Consider the following 21,981-nt stretch of genomic DNA (forward strand, 5'->3'; position numbering starts at 1 on the left):
TTCTGTTTGCAAGCAGAGCCTTGTGGTTGCAGGAACCGAGCGATAAGCCGTGTGTGGCCTTTCCTAATCTCTGGCTGATAGAATTCACCCGGGTCGACAGGTTTCCTAGGCCGGAGAGGTTTAAAATTCAACAATCCTGGACACTTGTTGATTGAGCTTAAACAAACGCGAGGGGCGGCCGAGCGAGCCCCGCCACCTGCCCGGTTCGGAGGCCCGGGGACGCTCCCCTCGCCCCAGCCGGGAACAGACGGCCTTGGAAAGGGTTTCGGTTGGACTCTGGGAAGTCGCGAATTTGTTGGCACGGAGTCACAGGCATCCAGGAAGCCGGAGCGCCGACTCAGACGCCACCGCAGTCAGGACGTATCTCTCCATCCTACTGCTTTTGTACCCCTCCCTGGACCCGAGCAACCCAGGCCAGTTTACGCGGGTCTTTCCTCTCCTCCATCTTGTGCTCACAACAGCCCTTCGAGGTAGGTTAGGCTCAGAGATTAGAACTCTCCCTCACCGGCGAGCTTCGCGACTAGATATTTACGCCCTGGTCCCTCCGGTAGCCCTAGATGGGAGCTGACCTCTATGGGGTATGAGTGGTAAATGGAGACACACACACACCCCAGCTAAGGGGCTTCCCTCCTTCCTTCCCTCCCTCCCTCTCTCTCTCTCTTATCCGTGTCTCTCCCTCTCGGGAAAACTTGGTCTGAACTGACAAGGTCGCGATTTCTGTTCTGATGAACCAGTCTTATTTTGCAGGCCCTCAACCCTCATCTTGCTGTCCTCCCTGGAGAACTTTGTGTGTTGGAAAAGCACAGAATTTAAGTTAAATGCCAGATCTAACTGAGGGCGAATTGCGGGTCGGACTGTCAAGAAATCGTTAGCCACGGAGTTCGGCAGTTAATTTATTTATCTTTTGTTAAAAGGAGCCAGGCTCAGCCCTGCATGGAAACCACCCCTTTTGACCAGAAGCTCCACCTGACAGACGCAGTTTATCAGAGAGTGTGACAAAGCACTTTGCACCTGCTCAGAAACGCTCTCGCTAGAAGTTTGATGTTTGCCCCATTCAGGCTGAGGCGGGCAGGTAGACTCCGGCCACGTGACGCGGGCGCATCCAATGCCAGAGGGCAACAGCAGAGCTGTGAGTACATTGTGAGGAAAGCGAAAGGACGTGGAGGGATCCAAGGTGCTCAAGAGCGCCTTCGTATTGGAAAGGCGCCGCCCAATGGGGACGGGAGCGCGCCTCACGTGGCCGGGCGGAGAGCCAATGAGAAAGCTCCCCCGGGAGGTTCTGGTCCTCGGGTCCATCCGCAAGTTGGGGCAGGCGAAGGGGACCTGTCAAAGGTGTCGCCCAGCCCGCGCCGAGTGCGTGGCTCGCCCGGACGCGCCATGAACGCCGAGGACCAGTATTACGCCTCCAGCCAGCTCTACAAGGAGCCCTGCGCCTTCCAGAGGTCCCAGCCCCAGGACTACTCCCCGAGCCCCCCCGCCTGCCTGTACATGGGGCGGCAGCAGCAGCCAGCGCCGGAGCCCCCTTACCCCGGCGCCCTGGGGGGGCTGGAACAAGGCAGCCCGCCAGACATTTCTCCCTACGAGGTGCCCCCCATCACGGAAGATCCAGGCCTCTCCCACCTCCATCACCACCCGCACCAGCATCCCCCCCACCATTATCCGCAGCTGCCTCACCCGCACCCAGAAGCTCTGCCCTTCGGAGACGGGATGGAGGCCGGCGCTCTGGAGGAGCCGAGAGCCCCGCTGCCTTTCCCGTGGATGAAGTCCACCAAAGCCCACGCCTGGAAGGGCCACTGGAGTGTCGCGGGTAAGACGCCTTCCTTCTTCCCTCTCTCGCTGGGCTGCCCCCACCCCGCTTCTCCTGGCCAGGTGCTGCTTTCAGGTGGCCGACGAGGGGCACCTGGCTGCCAAGGGAGGGGACCAAGCTGGCACCCGCGCCAAGTCTCCAGTCTTGTCTCCTCGAAACGCATGCCCAGGCCCCAAGGAGATCGGCTTCTGCCAAGGGCGCTCAGGAGCTCCGGGGCTACACCTGGCCTGAACAGGTTTCCTTCCGTTTCCTATTAGCAGCGGCAGTTGGGGCCCCTTGGATGACGAGTCCAGTTTCAGGGGAGGGAAATGATTTCCATACATCGCAGAAGTGGACACACCGGGGGCTTTCTGAGCTCTTGTGCCTGTCTCACTGGCCGCAGGTGCGGTCCGGAAAAAGACCTGCAACACTCGGTGGTGGCGATAGGAAGGGGCTGGAGGTTGGGGGGATTCGAACCCATCTTTTGTGATGTTTTACGGCAGGGAAATAAATCGGAACAGAACTAGAACGAGGACACGGAGGGCCATAAATGAACTCACCACGCTTGTTATGATATCAGCACCTTTTCCCAGGTAGGCGGACACCTGTTGGGAAAACAAAATCGAACAGTGTTAATTAGAAAATTATCATAATCACCTCCATATTGTTATTAATAACTTCCTGGAGCACAGTGAAAGGAGGTGGATGTTTGACAGAGGCCCCTTCCGCACATGCAGAATAATTCACTTTCAATCCACTTTGCAGCTGTATGGAATAGCAAAACCCACTTGCAAACAAGTGTGAAAGTGGATTGAAAGTGGATTATTGTTCATGTGCCGAAGGGGCCAGAACCTAGGGGGATGGAAAGGTCTGCAAACCGGTGAATTAGTGGGTCTGAGGGAAGTTAAATCTGGATATAACCCCAAACACAAAAGGTCACAATTGCGGCCAAGATGGCAGTAGCCAATCTAGTTTGACTCACTCCAGCTCGCAAAGAGGTTCGTCGGGAGCAAGTCCAAGAAGCCGTTCCCCCTAAAGCGGTATAAACTTACCTGCTCACCCAGCAGTCCCCAGGGCGGCCTCCGCGGGTTTGTAATGCACACCTGTGGGCAAAGGTGCCCTGTTTCAATTAAGTCCTTCTTGTTTCTTTGAGATTGATTCCTGGGGAGTAGTTCTTCGCAGCCTTCTGGTTCTGATTTGCAACCTTTTGTAAGGAATAGAATCCGTGCTAACTTCTGAGCAAGATCATTGGGATCTGGTCATTTTAAGAACAGGTGTTTTGATTAGTAACTGCCTCCGGCCGTGCTTTTCTTCCCTCAAAAGGAAACCTCGTTTTGCCTTCTGAAGTACAAATATATATATATATTTTATTTTTTGTTTGTTGTGGATTTTCCGGGTTGTGAGGCCGTCCGTTGTCTGGTGGTTTTAGGGCCACATAGCTCGGAAAACCCACAACAGTCAGTTGATTCCAGCCCTGAAAGCCTTCGACAATGTACTTTTGAAAACTCAAATTCCCTTCTCATGAAATTCTGAAGGGGGTCTGTGGAGTCTGTTTCTCCCTCGTTTGCTTTCGATTGTAACAGGATCTGAACCCCCAAAAAATGCAACTATCTGCCTGCCATTCACTCAATTAGGTGCATAAAATTACGTACTTAATTTGTTTATGTGGGAATTGAAAGGGGCAGAAAAATAATTATTTCCCACCTCACATTCAAAGGGTCCCGGAACCTCAATTCACCATTGATTTAATTGCCTGTGCATTTAAACCAAGGGACAACGGGACCAGTAGTGCAGTCAAGTAGCAGTATTACCGAGATCTGCCTGGCAGAAACCCATTTCTGTGCACTTACGCACACTCGTGAGTAAACCGTAGTGAACTCCATGGAATTTACTTTCGCTTAACCTTGCTCAGAATTGGCCTGTTTGGAAAAACAAAATCTGCTTTACTTTCGCAAAAGCGCCATTGTTACGCATAACATACTGGTAGTGGGTAAATTCTGTGGAACTTTTGCTTTGGGTCGGACGGTTATTCATTCAGAAAGGATCGCTGCCTTTCTCTCACTGACCTGGATTCAAATGAAAGAAAAGCGACCCCCTTAAAATGTGAAACACACCAGATGTATTAGTGGGTGTAAGTGTCACTTGCGTGAGAGTGTGAGACGATCCCCCTTTCATGCCAGACCCATTTGTGTTGAATTTAAATAAATATCCTCCTTCTATTTCACAGTGGGGCTGCCGGTAAACAAACAATTGGATGGCTGTTTTTCGGGATTAAATGATCCCCTGCTAATTTCAGGAGGCCTCACTCCCAAACGAGTGGATCCTAAAATTAATCTGGGTGCTCTGTCTGAGCCAGCTTTCAGGATCCACTGGTGTGGCCCGTGGGGTTTTGCTCACAAGTCTCCCCACAAGACTGGAAAGCAACCAGGGTGGAGCATGGATCCTCCATGTGCTTTTCAGCTCTGTGGAGCTTCAAGCTCTTTCTGGGCCCGTTCCGCACATTCAGAATAATGCACATTCAATCCACTTTCACAATTGTTTGAAAGTGGATTTTGCCATTCCGCACAGCTCCAAAGTAGATTGAAAGTGCATTATTCCGCATGTGCGGAAGGGCAGGGCCCCGGTCTTGGGAGCGAGTTGGAGTAAACTGTGTGGGACAGAACTTCCTTCTCTCCGCAGAAATAACTGCACAGAGTGCAGGCCTGTGTATCTTTGTGCAGGCCTGTGGTTTCTTATGAAATTAAGGGGAAAGGCTGCGTGGGCATCTCTAACGTTCTTCAGTAATCCCTACAAGATCTTACAGAACAGATTTTGCCAGAAGAAAGGGCTTCTGGTGGCCACCGTAGACGTGGATCCGGATGCGCGCCTGTTCGTCCCGTCCCACGGAATGTGCGCGTTTGGCTTGCGCCTGGATATGCGCGTTCGCATGCAGAGCAACGAAACCGGATCATCGGCGTCCGTCGGTCACTTTGGTCCTCGGCTCGGTTATTTGGGATAGGGCTGGTTGATGCCGATGGATCCCAAGAGAATGGATTCTTCCAGAGAGAGCTGCTGGCGGGGCTTCCCGCAATTGTGATCGGCTCGCGGCCATTAAAACGCGCGCCGCAGGATCAGTGAAACAAACGCCATCCCGTCCCGTTGGGGTTTTCTCCCATTCTGAGTGGTTTTGAACTCAGAGCAGCCGGAATGAAGAACATGAGGGGGGCGGGGGAAGGGGTGTGTGAGTTTCACACACTGAATTCACAAGCCCAGTCGTTGCCTGCCCTAGGTTGACACCGTGGCGTGTCACTTTCTCTTTGTGCGTGTGAAGAAGAGACGCGTCGGGTCTCTGTTTTAATTTGGCACTAAACCTATTCCAAAGCTCCCGGAAGGTCAGGAAACCAACCAATGTAGCCACTTTAGAAACCGGTGCAGAGCAAACGGAGGCTGAAGCCCCAGCGGGTTGGCTTCCTTCTTGAATCCTGTGGGGCTTACTTCTGAGTAAACATCGGATGATCCCCTGTTGCTATTTCTGGTTTTATGATAACTGGTTAGTTACTTATGATTGCTGATGTTTTATATTGTGATGATGTTGTTGTTCCCCTCCCTGGGCCCCACGGAGGAGGGCGGGATATAAATCAAAAAATGAAATATAAATAGATAGGCCCCTTCCGCACATGCAAAATAATGCGTTTTCAAACCACTTTCACAACTGTTTGCAAGTGGATTTTGCCATTCTGCACAGCTTCAAAGACCATTGAAAGCTGTTTGAAAGTGCATTATTCTGCATGTGCGGAAAGATAGATAGATAGATAGATAGATAGATAGATAGATAGATAGATAGATAGATAGATAGATAGATAGATAGATAGATAGATAGATAGATAGATAGATAGATAGATAGATAGATAGATAGATAGATAGAGTGAAGTCTTGTGGCACCTTAGAGACCTGCAAGATTTTGGGGGCATAATCTTTTGAGACTCAAAGCTGCGCTTTGGTTGGAAACACCCCCATCTTGCTGGTCTCTAAGGTGCCACTGCACCCAACCTGAGTATTCATTCTCTTGCAGACCAACCCGGCTACCGTCTGCAACCGAGGCAGGACGAGGCCTTCTTCCCTCGAGACTGGGGTGCCTCGTAGTGGGTACGGGCTACTGTCCTCCTTGTCCTCCGGAGGGGACAAGAGTCAAGAAGGCCCAGTTTGGTGGGGGGGGGGGGCTGCGGGAACGAGGCACTCTCCTGGAAGCGCCGTTGGGGAAACAACCCTTCTGTCTGCGGTTGCACAATGTTATCGGAGCCAGCGTTTGGCATGCTCTGGGTCACGCCTTTCTGCAAATATTGCGCGACGGACATTGTTCAGCTAGATCGCAGAAATAACGGGGGGGGGGGGGCTTATAAATGTATTTCTGGGGTTACAAACGGAGACCAGCCCATCCCAAAGCTCGGGGGTTGGTGGAGGGAAGGGACCCAGGCGACGTCATTCTCTGGATCCAACAAAACTAAGCCTAGACACAGACCAGAAAGTGAAAGCCCTGGCAGGATAGCAAACCAGCACCCCTGACCCTCTAGTACAGATATGGGATTTAGGACACAGAAGAGGCCTCGCTTCTGTGCCCTTTCTATGGAAGGGACCTGCAGAAGGGTCCCAACGGATACCCACTTCTGGAGGGTAAGTCCTGTAGAATCCGGCGGTGACCTTTCCTGGCGAGTACATGGTGCCCAGCTTGGACGCCATTTCGTTAGATCTGGGAAGCTAAGTAGGGTCGACCCCATCAGCACTTTAGATTCGAGGTAAGGCAACCGATTTGCGGGGGGGCGGGGGCGGGATGTAATATGTTCTGAAAACTGCAGTTTCTCTTTAGAGCGAAGACATCAAAATCCCTCAGCGCACGATGTTTATCACGTGGGTGGGTGTGTTAACTTGCGTGGAAGGAGTTTAACGCCCCAGTTTTAACGTGGATAATTGAAAGCAACTGTTTTAATTGAGGCCCCTTCCACACATGCAGAATAATGCACTTTTAGTCCACTTTCAAAGTGTGCGGAATAGCAAAATCCACTTACTGTGCGGAATAGCAAAATCCACTTGCAAACAATTGTGAAAGTGGATTGAAAGTGCATTATTGTGCATGTGTGGAAGGGGTCTGAGTCTGGTCGAGAGCCAGGAAGAGGCCCAGAGGGGTCTTGCGCTGCATCGAGATTTTCCCAGAAACCATTTGAACATCTGATGCGCTTTCTAGGGTGGATTCCGCACAGCATATTTATATCGAGTTGCAATCGTTACAAATGGACTTTTGGTGTTTCCATTTTGTAGCTGTCAGGTAGTTTTTTCTATTTGATAGTATTTGATGACTGACATATTTTACTGTTAGATATCTTGGTTGCTATTGAGGTTTCACATCTGATCCCGTCGGAGACCCGCTAATTTCAGCATCAGTGGGTTTAGACTGGAGCAACTACGCATCGAATCGCACTGCCAAGCACTTACAAACTCTCACCTTCAAAATGCACGTCTGAAATTTGATTTTTTTAAAAAATAAAAACAACTCAAAATCTCAGCGGCAATAGCTGAAATGGTTGCCAAAGTTTCGATAACTGCACGTCTTCATTTTTGTCCCAGTCCTAACTTTGTCTGCTTTAAGCCCTCAACTGCCTGAAGGAAAACAACGTCGGTCGGTGGAACAATATTTCAAAAACGAAAGTTTCGCATCAGTTCCTGACCTTGAAAGTTAACCGACTGTGCAGCGCTAACTCATAAGTGCCCGTTACCTGGGCAAGCCCCCGCCAATCTTCCCCCACCCCCCAACCTGAATTTGGTGATCAGCATCTATTGGTGAACTAGCGATATGCATTTAATTTTCCAGGCAAGGTTCTTCAAGGCGCAGTCCTGACCACACGTATAAGGAAATAAGTCCAACTGAACTCAGGAAGATTTACTTCTGAGAAAAGATATCTGCGCTATGACAGTCACTTTGTGGCACTGGTCATTTTCAGTTGATTTCCATAAATATGCAGAAGATGCTTATTTTAGACTGCGTCTCCAGGAACGATGAATGAAAAGCAAAATCCAGAAAGCAATTGATACCAATCGCTGCCTGGCATAGGTTACAACACAGCCCAAGGCTGAGGAACTTATTTATCCCATTTTGGGGAAGAAACTCGGAGAAGGGATTCACCCATGCTCGAGTTTCTTGGCTCTGGCAGATTCTGCATGGGCCAAAAACAGCGGTGTGAAAGTGGTATAAACCCTTTTAAACAGTTTTATACCATTTTACACTGTTTTCACACTGCTGTTTTTGGACCATGCAGAATCCGCCCCTGAGATTTTGAAGGAACACTTCACATTTCGAGAGTCAGTCAGACCTAGTGGCTGGAGGAGACACAAGTTGTCCTCCCCACTCTGCTGAGGAAGCCTCCGCACTCCCAAACTCTCAACCTTTCCTACCTCACAGGGTTGTTGGTGGATAAAATGGAGACAAGGAGAGCAATGTAAGCTACTTTGGGTCCCTTTGGAGAGAAAGGTGGGGGTATGAATGAAGTAAATTAGTAATATAATATGTTAATGTAGTTCTCCAACACTGATAATGTCCTCAGGGCAAGGCACATTTGCTCATTCCCATAAAATCTGTAAGCATGGTTATGTATAGGTTACAGGCAGAACTACACTGCTGGACACTCTGGTTTACTCACCATATAATGCGTGGTTGATCCCACAGAGATGAAAGGTGTTGACTCCAAAAAAGTATCTGAGGTAAATGTATTAACTTGCAGTTCACTGATGATTATGTGTTAATACATAATCCTTAATCCTTCAACAGCAATCATGTTTGTCATATATACAGACATATTTTAGTGGGATTTCCCACAGGAAATGTATACAATATGAGTGATATATATGCTTCCTTAAATGTTCTGTTATACATCAGCTAAGGAGCTGTGGCCAAACTGGATCGTAAGTTTCCAGGATTTACCAGTGGCTGATGTGCACTAATAAAAACAGCTTTACTGGGGCAGGCTGTTCACAGGAGCTCATAACATCACATCCATAAACTTGCATTGAATTCAGAGAGATCTGAGGCCCCTTCTGCACATGCAGAATAATGCACTTTCAATCCACTTTCACCATTGTTTGCAAGTGGATTTTGCTATTCCACACAGTATCCAGCTGCCAAGTGAGTAACAAACTTCCCTCTGTGATACACCTCTGAAGATACCAGCCACAGATGCAGGCGAAACGTTAGGAACAAGATCCACCAGACCACGGCCACACAGCCCGGAAAACCCACCGCAATAAGGCTAGGTTTTGTTTCTTAAGTCTTTTATCTGGTTCAAATAAATGGAAAAGTTATTGGGATTAATACAAGTGTTAGGAAAGGAATGAAATAAATGGTACTTACTTATGAGTAATGCACACTCAATCGCTTTCCAATGCTGTGCCCCTTAGTGTGAAGCAGCTCTTCTATTAGATGATATTGGTGAACAGATAGTGGGATACTGATAATATCTGATCATGGAAAATTGGTTCCCAATATGAACCAGGATCAATGGCTGATCAGTGGTGTTGTTTTTTTAAATTTTACATTTGTATGCCTTCTTCAGAGGAATTTGGTGTAGTGCACATAGTTTTTTCCATTGTATGCTCACAACAGCCTTATAAAGTAGGCTAGACTGACCAGGAATTATTTGACTAACATCGTCCAGAAAGAAATTCAGGGATATAAACCTGGTTCTAGTGCTGCACTCTAACCTCAACACAAGATTGTCTCTTTTTTAAAAAAGCACAACTCAAACTAAGATGTAATCCAGCCAAACGTACTGTTAATTTAACCTTCATAATATTCCGGCTGAATCCTGTATTCCTGCAATCTTCAGATACTTATTATTTGACTAAGGAAGCTTTGACTCCCAGAGCTTATACCTTGAAAATCTAGTTGGTCTTTAAATTGTTACTGGACTTGAATCTTAGGCCCCTTCCGCACACGCAAAATAATGCGTTTTCAAATCACTTTCACAACTGTTTGCAAGTGGATTTTGCCATTCCGCACAGCTTCAAAGAGCATTGAAAGCAGTTTGAAAGTGCATTATTCTGCATGTGCAGAATGAGCCTTAGTCTTCTATGGCAGACCAATACTACTACTCCGCCTACAATTGCCTAGTACAGACTGTCTGTGTTGCTCTGTACCTGACTCTACTATGTAATTCTTGCACCCTTAGATATTGAGTGGTGGTTTGCCATTGCCTGCCTCTGCCTCCCAACCCTTGAACTTCCTTAGTGGTCTCGCATCTAAACGCTGCGAGGGACCACCCCTGTTTAGCTTTTGAGATCGCGCTAGGCTGGACTATTCCGGTCATGCTGTGTATTCAAACATATACGCACAAATGGTGGAGACATGAGCACACACATGCGTGTAAATGTATGTGTATACATTATATTTATTATTTATCGAATTTATTATACCGCCCACCCTCAAAGGGCTCACATATGCTCATATACTCACATATGTGTGCATGTTTATTTACACACGCACATCGACGCTTCTGCTATACTGTTGTAAAGGGATAGCGGTCTGAGCGTGCCCTAGCAGAATAAAACAATAGTCCAGTGGGATTCTAAAGACTAATGTTTGTTTCAGTATGAGTTTTCATGAGTAATCTTCTTCAGGTATAGGTGAAGGGGAAATCATCTTGGGAAATCTTATGGGGAAGGTTACGATATATATATGTAAAATATATATATAAAAATATCCTACCCCATACACGGACCAAGCTGCAGTCAAAGGCAAAACCTTTTTATGTCTGCTGGCGTTTAAGTCTCGGTAAGAGAATTCAGTGAATGTCAGTCCGTGAACTTCATTCCCCGGTGAAGAAAGGTTACCTGCGCGGCCGTGAAACATAAGGAGGAGCCAGTTCTGGGAGTGAGCCCCTTGGGACGCGAGGAAACCTGAACTAGCGGATTGGAAGGTTTCGCTCCGGGGGTCTCCTCGAGCTGCGGCCGAAGGGGTTTCAGAGCCCTTCCAATGGCGAGCGAGGCCACCAGATCTGGTGCTCTGATCCATCGGAACCGGAAAGCTTCAAAAAATTCTGAAGTCCGCAGTCCGGATGCAAATGTCAAGAAAATAGAAAAAGAACTCTCAAGGGGCCAAATCCGCAGTCCAGATATGAGCTGAAATTATTTCTGAGTCCACTGGATAGGACAACACCAGCAACGCCTGGTCTACCAGGAGAGTCCTCTACCACATGGCGCTTGGTCTTTTCGCTCCGGGAGAGAAATTTGCCTGGAAGAAGCCGTGCCTATTTGGGGTTCCAGCCGCCCAAGACTACTTTCTCGTCAAAAAGACACTGCGGGGCTGGGGGTGGTGGTTGGGGGTGGGGTGGGGGAGCAGAGATTCAGAGGGCTGATACTCTGGCTCCCCTCTCTTTTAGCTTTTGATGGTTCTGCAGCTCGCTTCGCCTCAGATGGTTCCCCAGCCAGAGCGCAGCGCAGTCAAGGGAACGGGTTCGGGACGTGGGTCCCTCCGGAGCCTCTGGTTCGTGCCCCCCTCCCTGATCTCAGGCCACATCCCTGCTCCACCGCTTGGGTTCTTTTCCCGCTCGCTCTCCGGAGCTCCTTCTGTTACGACTCTCTTCCTGTGTATTGGAGGGAAGGTTTCCGCTTTGACTGTCCCAAGCCCCGTCCGATGCCTTTTTGGAGTACTGTGGGGGTGCCCAGGGTGGAAGTCAGGAGGAGGTCCACAAACCTTTTTCAAGCAGCGATCCTCACAGCACTAAGGCGGCTGATCTTTGGGCTTCATCTTCTACCGCAAGCAGATGGCAGTCTTCTTTGGGGAGGGCCATCCATCTGGTCAGCCGCAGCCCATTGGCAGTGGTCATACTTCTCCTGAAGGGAAGTGTTCCTTTGTAAAACTCCTGGAGGAGGAGGAGTTGTCTGTTGTGGGGTTCCCGGGCTGTGGCCCTGGTCTGGCGGTTTTCACGCCTCCCGTTTTTCTCTGGCTGGCCTCTTCAGAGACAGGTCCCGGTAAGACGTGTCTCTCCCGGTGCCTCTGAAGGTGCCAGTCATAGATGCGGGTTGGGAAAACCCTTAGGAGCAAAAACTACCAGACCATGGTCATACAGCCCGGAAAAACCACAACAGCCGGTTGATTCCTGCCCTGAAAGCCTTCCACAACACGCACGCAAGGACGCACGCACTCACACACAATAAGTTACATTGGCTAGAATGAAAAAGCACCCTAGTGTATAAATCGGTAGATTTTGTAAAAGTGTTATTTTGCCCCCGGACTCTTTTCTGTTTACATAAAATAACTCACACATTCAGCGACACCTGTGGGGTCATTTCTTATTGCCTTTTTTGCCATTTCCCCCTCCCCTACAAAGTGCAAGAGGCTAACGCGTTGACCCCAAGAAAAAGAAATAATGTTTTTTAGATGTAACCTTTCCCATTGCTATCTGTGGGTTTCCAGAAATTCGAGAGTCTTCTTACCAAGTAAGTAATCCCGTTTAGCTGCAAAGAAACTGGCCCTGAGAAATTTCGGTTCCAGCCATCAGTAGTCCACTAATTTACTTTGGTTTGCTGTCAGTGGGCTACAAAATGGTGTGGAAATTGAGTGGAGGATGGAGGATTTCCCCGAAGACAGGTCCGGAAGGCGTTTTGTTTTGGAAACCAAACGCATCTCAATGGTACTGAATTGAAACGCGACACTCCATTGAAACGCGACACTCCATTGAGAAGTCACTCCCCCCCACCCCCAGTGTTTATGAACATCGTATTTTTTTTTCTGTTGGCGTGCATGTGTGGTTTTGTGTCCCATTTCAATTTCCAGATTTTGCATTATCAGCTGGATTCCCAAACAAGTTTGCCCAAAGTGTTTAGGACAGGATATGTCCAGGGTTAAATGCTTTAAAAAATAATTTCAGTGACAGAAACCAGAGCCAAATTAAAAATCTCACTGCCACTCGAATTCCCAACATAGGAAGTCGCCCTTTTCTGCTTTGTTACCTACCAGTTTAAAATGTATGAGCGGGCAGCTGTCAGAAACCCAACATTTCAGGCTGCAGTCTTATACGTTTTTCCGCACATGCAGAATAATGCACTTTCAATCCACTTTCACAATTGTTTACAAGTGGATTTTGCTATTCCACACAGTAAAATCCAGCTGCAAAGTGCATTGAAAGTGCGTTATTCTGCATGTGCGGAAGGGGCCTCAGACCTGAAAGCCCAGGAGCTGAACAGAATAGATTCCAGGAGGCATGAGCCCACAGCTTCAACTGCAGGATAAAGCAAACAATAACAATCATAATTTAACAAAATCACAGATCTTCAGCAACTGCTGACCTTCATACATACTGCCTTCTTCCCAAGAATCTAGCATGTCCTAAAGTACTCCAGCAGTATGTTTATTTTATGATTTTATTATTATTTTATTTCATGTATACCCCACCAATCTCCTGGAGGACTTAGGGCAGTTTACAAATAATCCAAGCAATGTCACCTTTTGTAATTGAGAGATATATACTCAAGATATATGGTACTGCCCAAGATTTCGGGGGGGCGGGGTTAATGTTGCATCACATTTGCAAGACTGGAATAATTTGTAGTTTCCAGTCTTAGTGGAGACTTGCTGATGACTGCTACAAAATATTAGGGGGAGGGTTTAAACCCAGTGGGAGTCGTGCAGTCGTGGAATGGGCTACTTAGGGCGATGATAAGCCGCCCCTTCTCTGGAAGTCTTCAAGCAGCCGCTGGAGGAACGCTCTTCAGGGATGCTTTAGGTTAGGGCAGTGATGGCGAACCTTTTGAGACCGAGTGCCCAAACTGCAACCCAAAACCCACTTATTTATCGCAAAGTGCCAACACGGCACTTTAACCTGAATACTGAGGTTTTAGTTTAGAAAAACTGGTTGGCTCCGAGGCATGTGTTACTCGGGAGTAAGCTTGGTGGTAGTCGGTGGCTTTGCTTTGAAGAAACAAGTAAACTCTTCGAACAGGTGACTCATGTGACCCTAGGAGGGTCTGCCTCAGGAAGCAAAGCCACATTGCCAGCAACTGAGGCTTACCTCGCAGGTAAAGCGATTACTTCTGGAGTAACAAGCCCTCCTAGAGGTCGTCAGTCACACCGTTCGAAGAGTTTGCTTATGAAAATCAGTTAGAGGTTTAACTTAGTGCTTAACTTAGAGGTTACTCTAATACGGCTTCCCCAAAACTAGGTCTTAGGTTTAATGCTAATAATCGAGCCCAGCAGCCCACGCCAGCCTAGATGTGTGTGTGGGGGGGCAATGACAGAGCCCCCCCCAAGCACTTATGATGAACTCTGTTTGTGTGTGCCCACAGAGAAGGCTCTGAGTGCCACCTCTGGCACCCGTGCCATAGGTTCACCATCACTGGGTTAGGGTGTTGAACTCATTTCTTACCAGGCACGGATATGACATAAAGGTGCCTTGGACCGGAGGGGAGGGCGTGTGGCTGCCCAGCAGGACTGCCAGCACACGTTAGCACTATCTCCGCTGGCTAGGCCACTGTGTGCTCCCAGATCAGATTGGCCCTGGGGGTATGTGGGAGGGGGGAGGATTGGCTGCCTGGGCAGGCACTGGGGGAGGTGCTCAGCTCTGGGGTTGGTGGCTGTCAGCTGTCAAGCCCCCAGTGGGCTCCCCATCCCAGATCAGGAGTGTGTGTGTGGGGGGGTCTCAGCCAGCTGGTGGGCATATTAAACTCTCACAAGGGGCCAAATCTGGTCCCAGCCGCATGTTTGACACTTGTGTTTTGGCAGATCCTGCATTGAGCAGGGGGTGGGACTAGAAGGCCTGGATGGCCCCTTCCAAACCTATGATTCTATGAAGAATATTTTCAGGTCAGTGACTCTGCTCTTCAAACCCCCAGAAGAGAGCAGAGCCTCATTTGTTTCCTCTGTAATCCTTTCACAACCGCACTGGGCAGAAAATAGTCTATTTCACCCAATCTGTAGTTTGCTGTTTCTTAGTGACCTTGGAGCAGTTTCTGCCTTGAACTGACCCTTTTTCAGTTTTCAAGATGCTGCGTAATTCTTATCAAATCTGCATTCCAAAACGGATCAGTGTCCAGTCCACACTGGGACATCTACAAAATTCATGTTGTGAGAAGGGCATAGTGATTGCGCCCCTTCAACCCATTGATTTCACGAGCTTTGGGGAGGGGGGGGTGAACCTTGTTTGGGTAGACTACGTATTAAGGGCAGGGTTCTAATTTTCCTACTGTCTTTTCATTCTGTCACATTACTGTAATGCGACATGGAAAGTAGGCTGTTTGAAGTGACAAAGACGGAGTGGCAACCTTTGCTTCTTAGAAACTCTCACATCAGCAATAGACAGATTTATATACATTTAATTAAGGCACTGCTCGGTCAGTCCATTAAAAGGCAGACAACTCGTCTACTTTCTCATAAGAAAGAAGTATAGGAATTTGACCCCGTCTTGTGTAGACTGAGCCTTGGTAGGGTTTCTACTGAAACTTTAGTGGCAATCCAAGCAGAGGTCTGCAACCTGCGGCTCTCCAGATGTTCATGGACTACAATTTCCATCAACCCCTGCCAGCATGGCCAATTGGAGAGCTGCATCTGGAGAGCCGCAGGTTGCAGACCCCTGGATTAGATCCTTAGACTTCTCAACTGGCTGCCTCAGGTCTCCTTGGGAAAACAAAAAACCTCCTTCCCCACTAGAGTAAGGGACTCAACCAGCTGTTACGGGTTTTCTGGGGCTGTGTGGCCAGGGTCTGGTAGTTTTTGCTGGAGTTCACTGCACAGAGAAGTGGCTAGCATACTGATTAAAAGGGCAAAGGGTAAATGTTTATTAGGAAGTGCATTTAGCATAGTGAAGACGGAAAGACAGCCTGCTGCTATCTTGGTAGCTAGGAAGAGTCTGTTTTTCTAACTTCGGAGAAGAAGCAGGATATTAGACCTGAGAGTATCAGTCTAGGGACAAGAAGTGACACAAAAGGAAGAGGGGTCGCTAACTTTACAGCCCTCTCTTGCTGACCACTTGCCTGCCCCCTGCTGGGTCTCCTTCTCAGTTCCTTTGCACAGTAGATATTGGTACATCCAACACCCCTTCCCAAGGTCTAGTGTGCAAAGTCCATAAGATTCATCTTCCCACAGAGACCTTCAAATGTCTCTCCAGGTAAGGGCTCGGTGAACACATCTATAACCATTTCTTTTTCAGGACAGTACTAAAGTCAACAAGCCTTCACATAGGTTTCTCACAAAATATTTCACATCCATATGGCTCAAGTGCTAAACCTTTTTATCACAGTCCTCTTTGCTTTCATACCAAAAGATCAAATCATCCATATAAGTCAGAATGTGAGTCCACCTGTTGTCTCTGTACCTTGAGCCAGAGGTGTAGCTGGGCCAGAGTGCTCCTGATGCGCACTATGGCTTTTTCGCACACCCCCGGCGCAGCACACATACCCCCCCCCCCGTGGCACACACAGCCCCGCGGCGCCCCCGCACTTACTTTAGAAACTGTGCAAACTGGAGAACAGACCTGTTCCCTTCCAGGCTTCAAAGGCCCTAGTGGGAACTACATTTCTCAGGAGACCCTGGGAAATGTAGTTCCCACCAGGGCCTTTGAAGCCTGTTCTCCAGCCTGCTCGGTTTGTAATGTAAGTGTGGGGGAGCGCCGTGGGGGGAAGGGGGGGAGGGGGAATTTTCCACCCACCACATGACCCAAAACCGTGCGCCCAGTGCACAGTGCACCCCCCTCCCCCTGGTAGTTTTGCCAGTGCCTTGAGCACAGGCAAGGTTCTGCTTTGCCTTGTTAAAATCATTCTTTAGTAAGCTCTTGATGAAGCTTTGGGTTCCAACACTGGGCTGCCTGTTTCAATCCATGAATGCTCTTAGAAGTTTGCACACAAGAAGCTCGCCCTTGTGTTGTCCAAATCCTGGTGGTTGTTCCATGTAGATTTCTTCCTTTATTTCTCCATGTAGGAAGGCAGTCTTTACATCTAGGTGCTCAATTTGCATCTTTCTTGCAGCTGTGGTGCTCAAGAGCAGAAAGTGTGTCTGACCGCTGGTGGAAAGGTTTCTTCATAGTGTTCTCCAAATTTTTGAGGGTAGCCTTTTGCAACCAGTCTTGCCTTGTATCTTCTCACTTCCCTTTCTGCATGGTCTTGAAACTCTTGGTCTTGAAAACTGCTTGCATCCTACTGCCTTCTTTTCAGGTCGTAGTTCTGTAAGTGTCCATGTTTTGTTTTGAGTTAATGCTTCATTCTCTTCTTCTGTAGCTTTCATCCATCTCTCTGCTTCTCTGACAGCCATCCTTGCAATGTCTTCCCATGCGGAGGGTTCTGCAACCATTGCTGCCTTTGCAAGACAAGCATATCTCAGAGGTGGTCTGCCCATGTTTGTTCTGGGGGAATGCTTGAGGGTTGTAGCCCCTTCTAGCTGAACATGTTCTGCAGATGCTCCATGTGTGCTGTCCATGGTGCTGTCATCCTTAGGTGCTTCAAGTGTGCTGTCCATGGTATTCAGATAGACTGCATTTGGCTGCTGTACTTGATTTTCTCTGCTGAGATGAAATTACTGGAATCTGCTTTCTCCTTTTCATCATCATAAACTGCATCACAAATGTTTAACTCACAAGTTTTAGGGTTAAGGATTTTGTATCCTCTGCACCCCTCAGAATATCCTATAAAATGCCTCCTTCTGTTCAATTTTTAGTGCTTCTTTCTAGGAATTTAAGCATATGCTTTTGATCCAAAAACTTTCAGATGGCTCACACTGGGCTTGCCCAAACCACAGTTTATAAAGAGTCTTATCAGCTCCCATGGCTGGCAATCTGTTTTGTAAGTAAGATGCTGTATTAATGGCCTCTGCCAAGTATTTACCTGGTAGTTTGGCCTTAAACAATATGCATCTGGCCATTTCAGTAAGGGGACTTTTTTTTTCTTTTTAGCTGACCGCTCATTTCAGGACTAAATGGAATAGCCAACTGATGTTCAATTCCACATTCAGTCAATAATGCTTTCATTTCATTTGAGCAATATTCTGCCCCATTGTCTGAGTGTAAAACCACTGAGGTCCTTTGGAATCTATTTTTGACTAATGCAAGGTAAACTTTAAATTTGCTCAGAACTTTGCTTTTATGTCTGAGGAACTATGTCCCTTTATATTTTGAAAAATCATCTATAAATATGAGGAGATATAGGGGCCCTGAAGGAGTCTCTGTTTTAAATGGTGTACATAAATCTGTACAAATAAGCTCCAGAGGATGCTTTGCTCTCAGCCTGCTTGATTTCTTTGCAAAGCTCCGTCCCCTTCTGCACATGCAGAATAATACACTTTCCATCCACTTTCACAATTGTTTGCAAGTGGATTTTGCTATCTGCACAGCCACAAAGTGGATTGAAAGTGGGTTGAAAGTGCATTATTCTGCATGTGCTGAAGGGGCCACAGTCTGACATTCTTTGCCTTTAGGCAAGTATCACATTTCTGTATTTACTGAGAGCAGTTAACAATTTGCATATTTTTTCTTAAAGTCTGACTCTCAAGCTTTAATAATTCTTTATCACAGTTACAAAGTTTGCATAACTTTTGGCAATGAGATCAACAAGTATGACGTCGTCATCTTCCAAGACCTTTCCAACTAACTTTAGCTGGTCAGTTAGAATCTCATTAATATGCTGATTTAGATTGCCTCCTTCTGGCAAACATTTCACAAGTAGCTGATATTGCAGAAACATCATTGTTAAGATTTCTTTTCCAAACATTTTTTTTAACTCCTGAAAAATTTCAGCCACTGTATCCAAAATGTCTGTCCCGGATAATAATTAGTCTGATAAAGCTGACACAATAATACCTCTGGCTTTCGAGTTCCATTTCTTGCAGTCCTCATCTCACTGGGCTGGTTTTGTTGTTGAAAGAAAGCTCCATAAGTTTTTGTGCTGCAACAAGGTGTATTTGTGTTGTTTTTTGTAACTGTGGGTTTATATTTGGTAACTAAGTGATTTTTTTTAATGTTATGGACATATATTCTAATGATTTGAGTATTATGTATTTTTAATATTTGTTGAAGTAAATAAAAATGTAATACAGAAAAAAGGAAACATAAAACATTTTTCCTGCTGTAAGATCGCTTTCATTCACAGTCTCCATGTGGAACGAACTGGTAATTAACTATGAAAAAACCAAAATAATGGTCTTCGCTAGAAGACCCCCTAGTCATACATGGACCATCAATAACAGACCCATAGAACAAGTTAACCAGTTCAAACATTTGGGCATAACTCTTACTAGCAACCTTAATTGGGCAGTACATAGGAAATTAGCACTCGCTGCAGCTAACAACAGTGCCCTAGCAATTCAGCGTTTCTTTTTCACTGTGGGCCACTAGTATATACCATCCGCATTGAAGGTGTTCAGTGCTAAATGCGGCTCTCAGCTCCTCTATGGAGCACCTATTTGGATCGGAGCTATAAACAAAATATAAACACAGCCCAGTCCCGTTTCTTCCACAAAATTATGGGCTTACCAAATTGTGCTTCATATGCAGCCCTATGTTTAGAACTCGGGCAAATATCATATGCCACGATGGCCTGGCTGAGAACTGTCAGATACTGGCTACGTATCCACTCATACTTGCAGGATCACTCCAGTTTGTTACACCTCATGCTTTCCGACTATCGCAAATTCTAGGTGGCTGGAAACTAGTTGAGGGAAAATCAACACTCTTGGCTTTTCATTAGAGTCGTTAGTCCCTCTTTTCCCTATCAGGAAGCATACTATAGCTGCTTGAAAAATCTAAGCCGCTTATTAAGAACAAGAGTATCGGGATATGATAACAGCTGCGAGGAAAACGTGTTCCCCCCCTGACCTCTGCTTATTCCAAGTGAACAAGGACACATGGCCAATTCATTTACAGTGTGAATCACTCTCAACCCTAAAATTAAGAAGAGCTTTAACACTGGCCAGATTCAATCTTAATGCCTTCTATGCTGCTCTATGTAGCAGATACTCAACAAATTGATAAACAGAGGAGGCTATGTCCATGCAATATGGGTCAGGGTGGAGACACTCGATCATACCCTCTTTCATTGTGTAAGGTTTGCAAAAATCAGAATGTCACAATCTGCACTTATCCCATTTCTGTATAACAATCTAACTGATGCTCTTAAGATACCTATGCTTTTGAACAACATGGATCCCACAGTGTGTGAGAATGTAGCAAAATTTCTGCTAACAATAATAGACGTAAGTCTAGATGAATACCAACCAAAGTCTATGTATTATGACCACATATAGCCAGCAGTAATTTTTCTAGCTTCTGTCAGTATCCGATGACGTTTAAGTGAGTTAACTTAGCTGAAGGAATGTCCTATAGTTACAGAAGGACCATGTATATATTTTAGTATTTAGTATTTTAGTACCAGTGTCTATAATTGTGAGCAATAATGGGCAAATTTTGTATGCTGATTTTGTATGTTTATTTTATGCCAATAAAGGCTTGTGATGATAGTAGATCTATGCAAGTGTCATACCTTTACTCACAGGGGGTGGCCATCTTCTGTGCCTTTTGTCTTTGTGCCCTAGTTATCTGAGCCTGGGGCAAATGCTTCCTTTTTCTTTTAATCCTTGCCATTAACTCCTGGACCCATAACCAAAATGTTGGAGTTTACTGCACAGAGAATTGGCTAGCACACTGATTATAAGGGCAAGGGGCAAATGTTTATTAGGAAGTACATTTACAATAGTAAAGAGTGAGAGATAGCATGCTGCTTCCTTGCAGGCTAGGAAGAGTTGGTTTTTCTAACTTGGGAAAAGAAGCAGGATATTAGACCTGAGAATAGCAGAATAAAGAAAGACAAGAGGTGACACAAAAGGATGGACACTAACTTTACAGCCCTCTCTAGCTGACCATTTGCCTGCCTGCTGCTGGGCACTCCTCCCAGTTCCTTTGCACTTTATACATTGCTTTAGACAACAGTTTTTGCTTCCAAGGTTTGGTCGCATCTATGGCTGGCATCTTCAGGGGCATGTCACGGTAAGCTGTGTTTCTCTCCATGACACAGAAAAATACCTCTTCAGACATGCCTCTGAAGGTGCCAGCCATAGATGTCAGTGAAACCTAGGAGCAAAAACTATCACACAGCATGAAAACCCAGGTTTCCAGTTTATTTTTATGAATAAGGTTACTGGCTGAAGGTTAGGAAATACCCCGGGATTTGTGGGGGGGGGGGGGGAGCCTGAGGAGGGGGGATTTGGCGAGGGAAAGTGGCATCAGTGAGGAATAATGTCGCAGAGTCCACTTTCCAAAAGTGGGGAATAATGCCACAATCCACTTTCTAAAGTGGGGAATAATGCCATAGTTCCAAAATGGGGAATAATGCCACAGAGTCCACTTTCCAAAGTGGGGAATAATACAATTGGGGAATAACTTTCCAAAGTGGCCATTTTCTCCAGGCTAATGTGGCCTGGAGATCGTCTGTAATCCCCGGAGATCTGGGGTGAGCAGCCTGATCGCTGCAGCAGGGTCTGTCCGGGATTCTAGCCTCTCTAACCCTCCCTGCTTTCCCGCAGGTGGCTCCTACGCGGTGGAGCCGGAGGAGAACAAGCGGACGCGGACGGCCTACACGCGCGCGCAGCTGCTGGAGCTGGAGAAGGAGTTCCTCTTCAACAAGTACATCTCCCGGCCGCGGCGCGTGGAGCTGGCCGTGCTGCTGAACTTGACCGAGCGCCACATCAAGATCTGGTTCCAGAACCGCCGCATGAAGTGGAAGAAGGAGGAGGACAAGAAGCGAGGAGGCGCCGCAGGCGGCGGGAGCGGCCGGGAACCGGAGCAGGACTGCGCCGTCTCCTCGGGGGAACTGATGGCCAAGGACGAGGCGGGCGAGGAGCGGCTGCCCACCAGCCCCACCGCCTCCTCTCCCCAGCCCCCGGCGGCCCGGTGAAGAGCGCAGCAGCCTCTGCCCTCCGGAGGACTTTCAGAGCAGGGCCAGAAAAAGCTCTTCCGAGGAAACAGAACTCTGGACTCCGCTCCGAAGTGGTCCTAGCTCGGCTGACTGTCCAGAGACAACGGGGCAGGGGGGGGGGCGATGGGGGAGACTGCGGAGAAGGGGGGGAATGGGGACGCAGCCCCTGCCACCCTTGGAGCGCCCCTTTCTGGAAAAGCACCCTCCCCCGTCTAGAAACCTTTCCCAGAGATGTGCTCATCCAAAATTGAATACAACAATAATGATAATAATCACGCCAGATG

At 47.4% G+C, this 21,981-nt stretch overlaps 1 protein-coding gene across 1 annotated transcript; it reads left to right on the forward strand.

Annotated features, from left to right (window-relative positions):
- Positions 1 to 1,377: 1,377 nt before the first annotated feature.
- Positions 1,378 to 21,676, forward strand: PDX1 (pancreatic and duodenal homeobox 1). The gene is made up of 2 exons (XM_048494041.1): positions 1,378 to 1,807; positions 21,306 to 21,676. The coding sequence occupies exons 1-2, from the start codon at positions 1,378 to 1,380 to the stop codon at positions 21,674 to 21,676; spliced, it is 801 nt and encodes a 266-aa protein (XP_048349998.1).
- The last annotated feature ends 305 nt before the right edge of the window (positions 21,677 to 21,981 follow it).

Source organism: Sphaerodactylus townsendi, linkage group LG04 (assembly GCF_021028975.2).
Source record: "Sphaerodactylus townsendi isolate TG3544 linkage group LG04, MPM_Stown_v2.3, whole genome shotgun sequence".
Classification (NCBI taxonomy): domain Eukaryota; kingdom Metazoa; phylum Chordata; class Lepidosauria; order Squamata; family Sphaerodactylidae; genus Sphaerodactylus; species Sphaerodactylus townsendi.

Excerpts from the sequence above, each read along its gene's own strand:
- PDX1 (XM_048494041.1), top strand. The coding sequence starts at position 1,378 with ATGAACGCCGAGGACCAGTATTACGCCTCCAGCCAGCTCTACAAGGAG. Across the intron at positions 1,808-21,305 it reads GGGCCACTGGAGTGTCGCGG|GTGGCTCCTACGCGGTGGAG; the intron begins GTAAGACGCCTT and ends GCTTTCCCGCAG.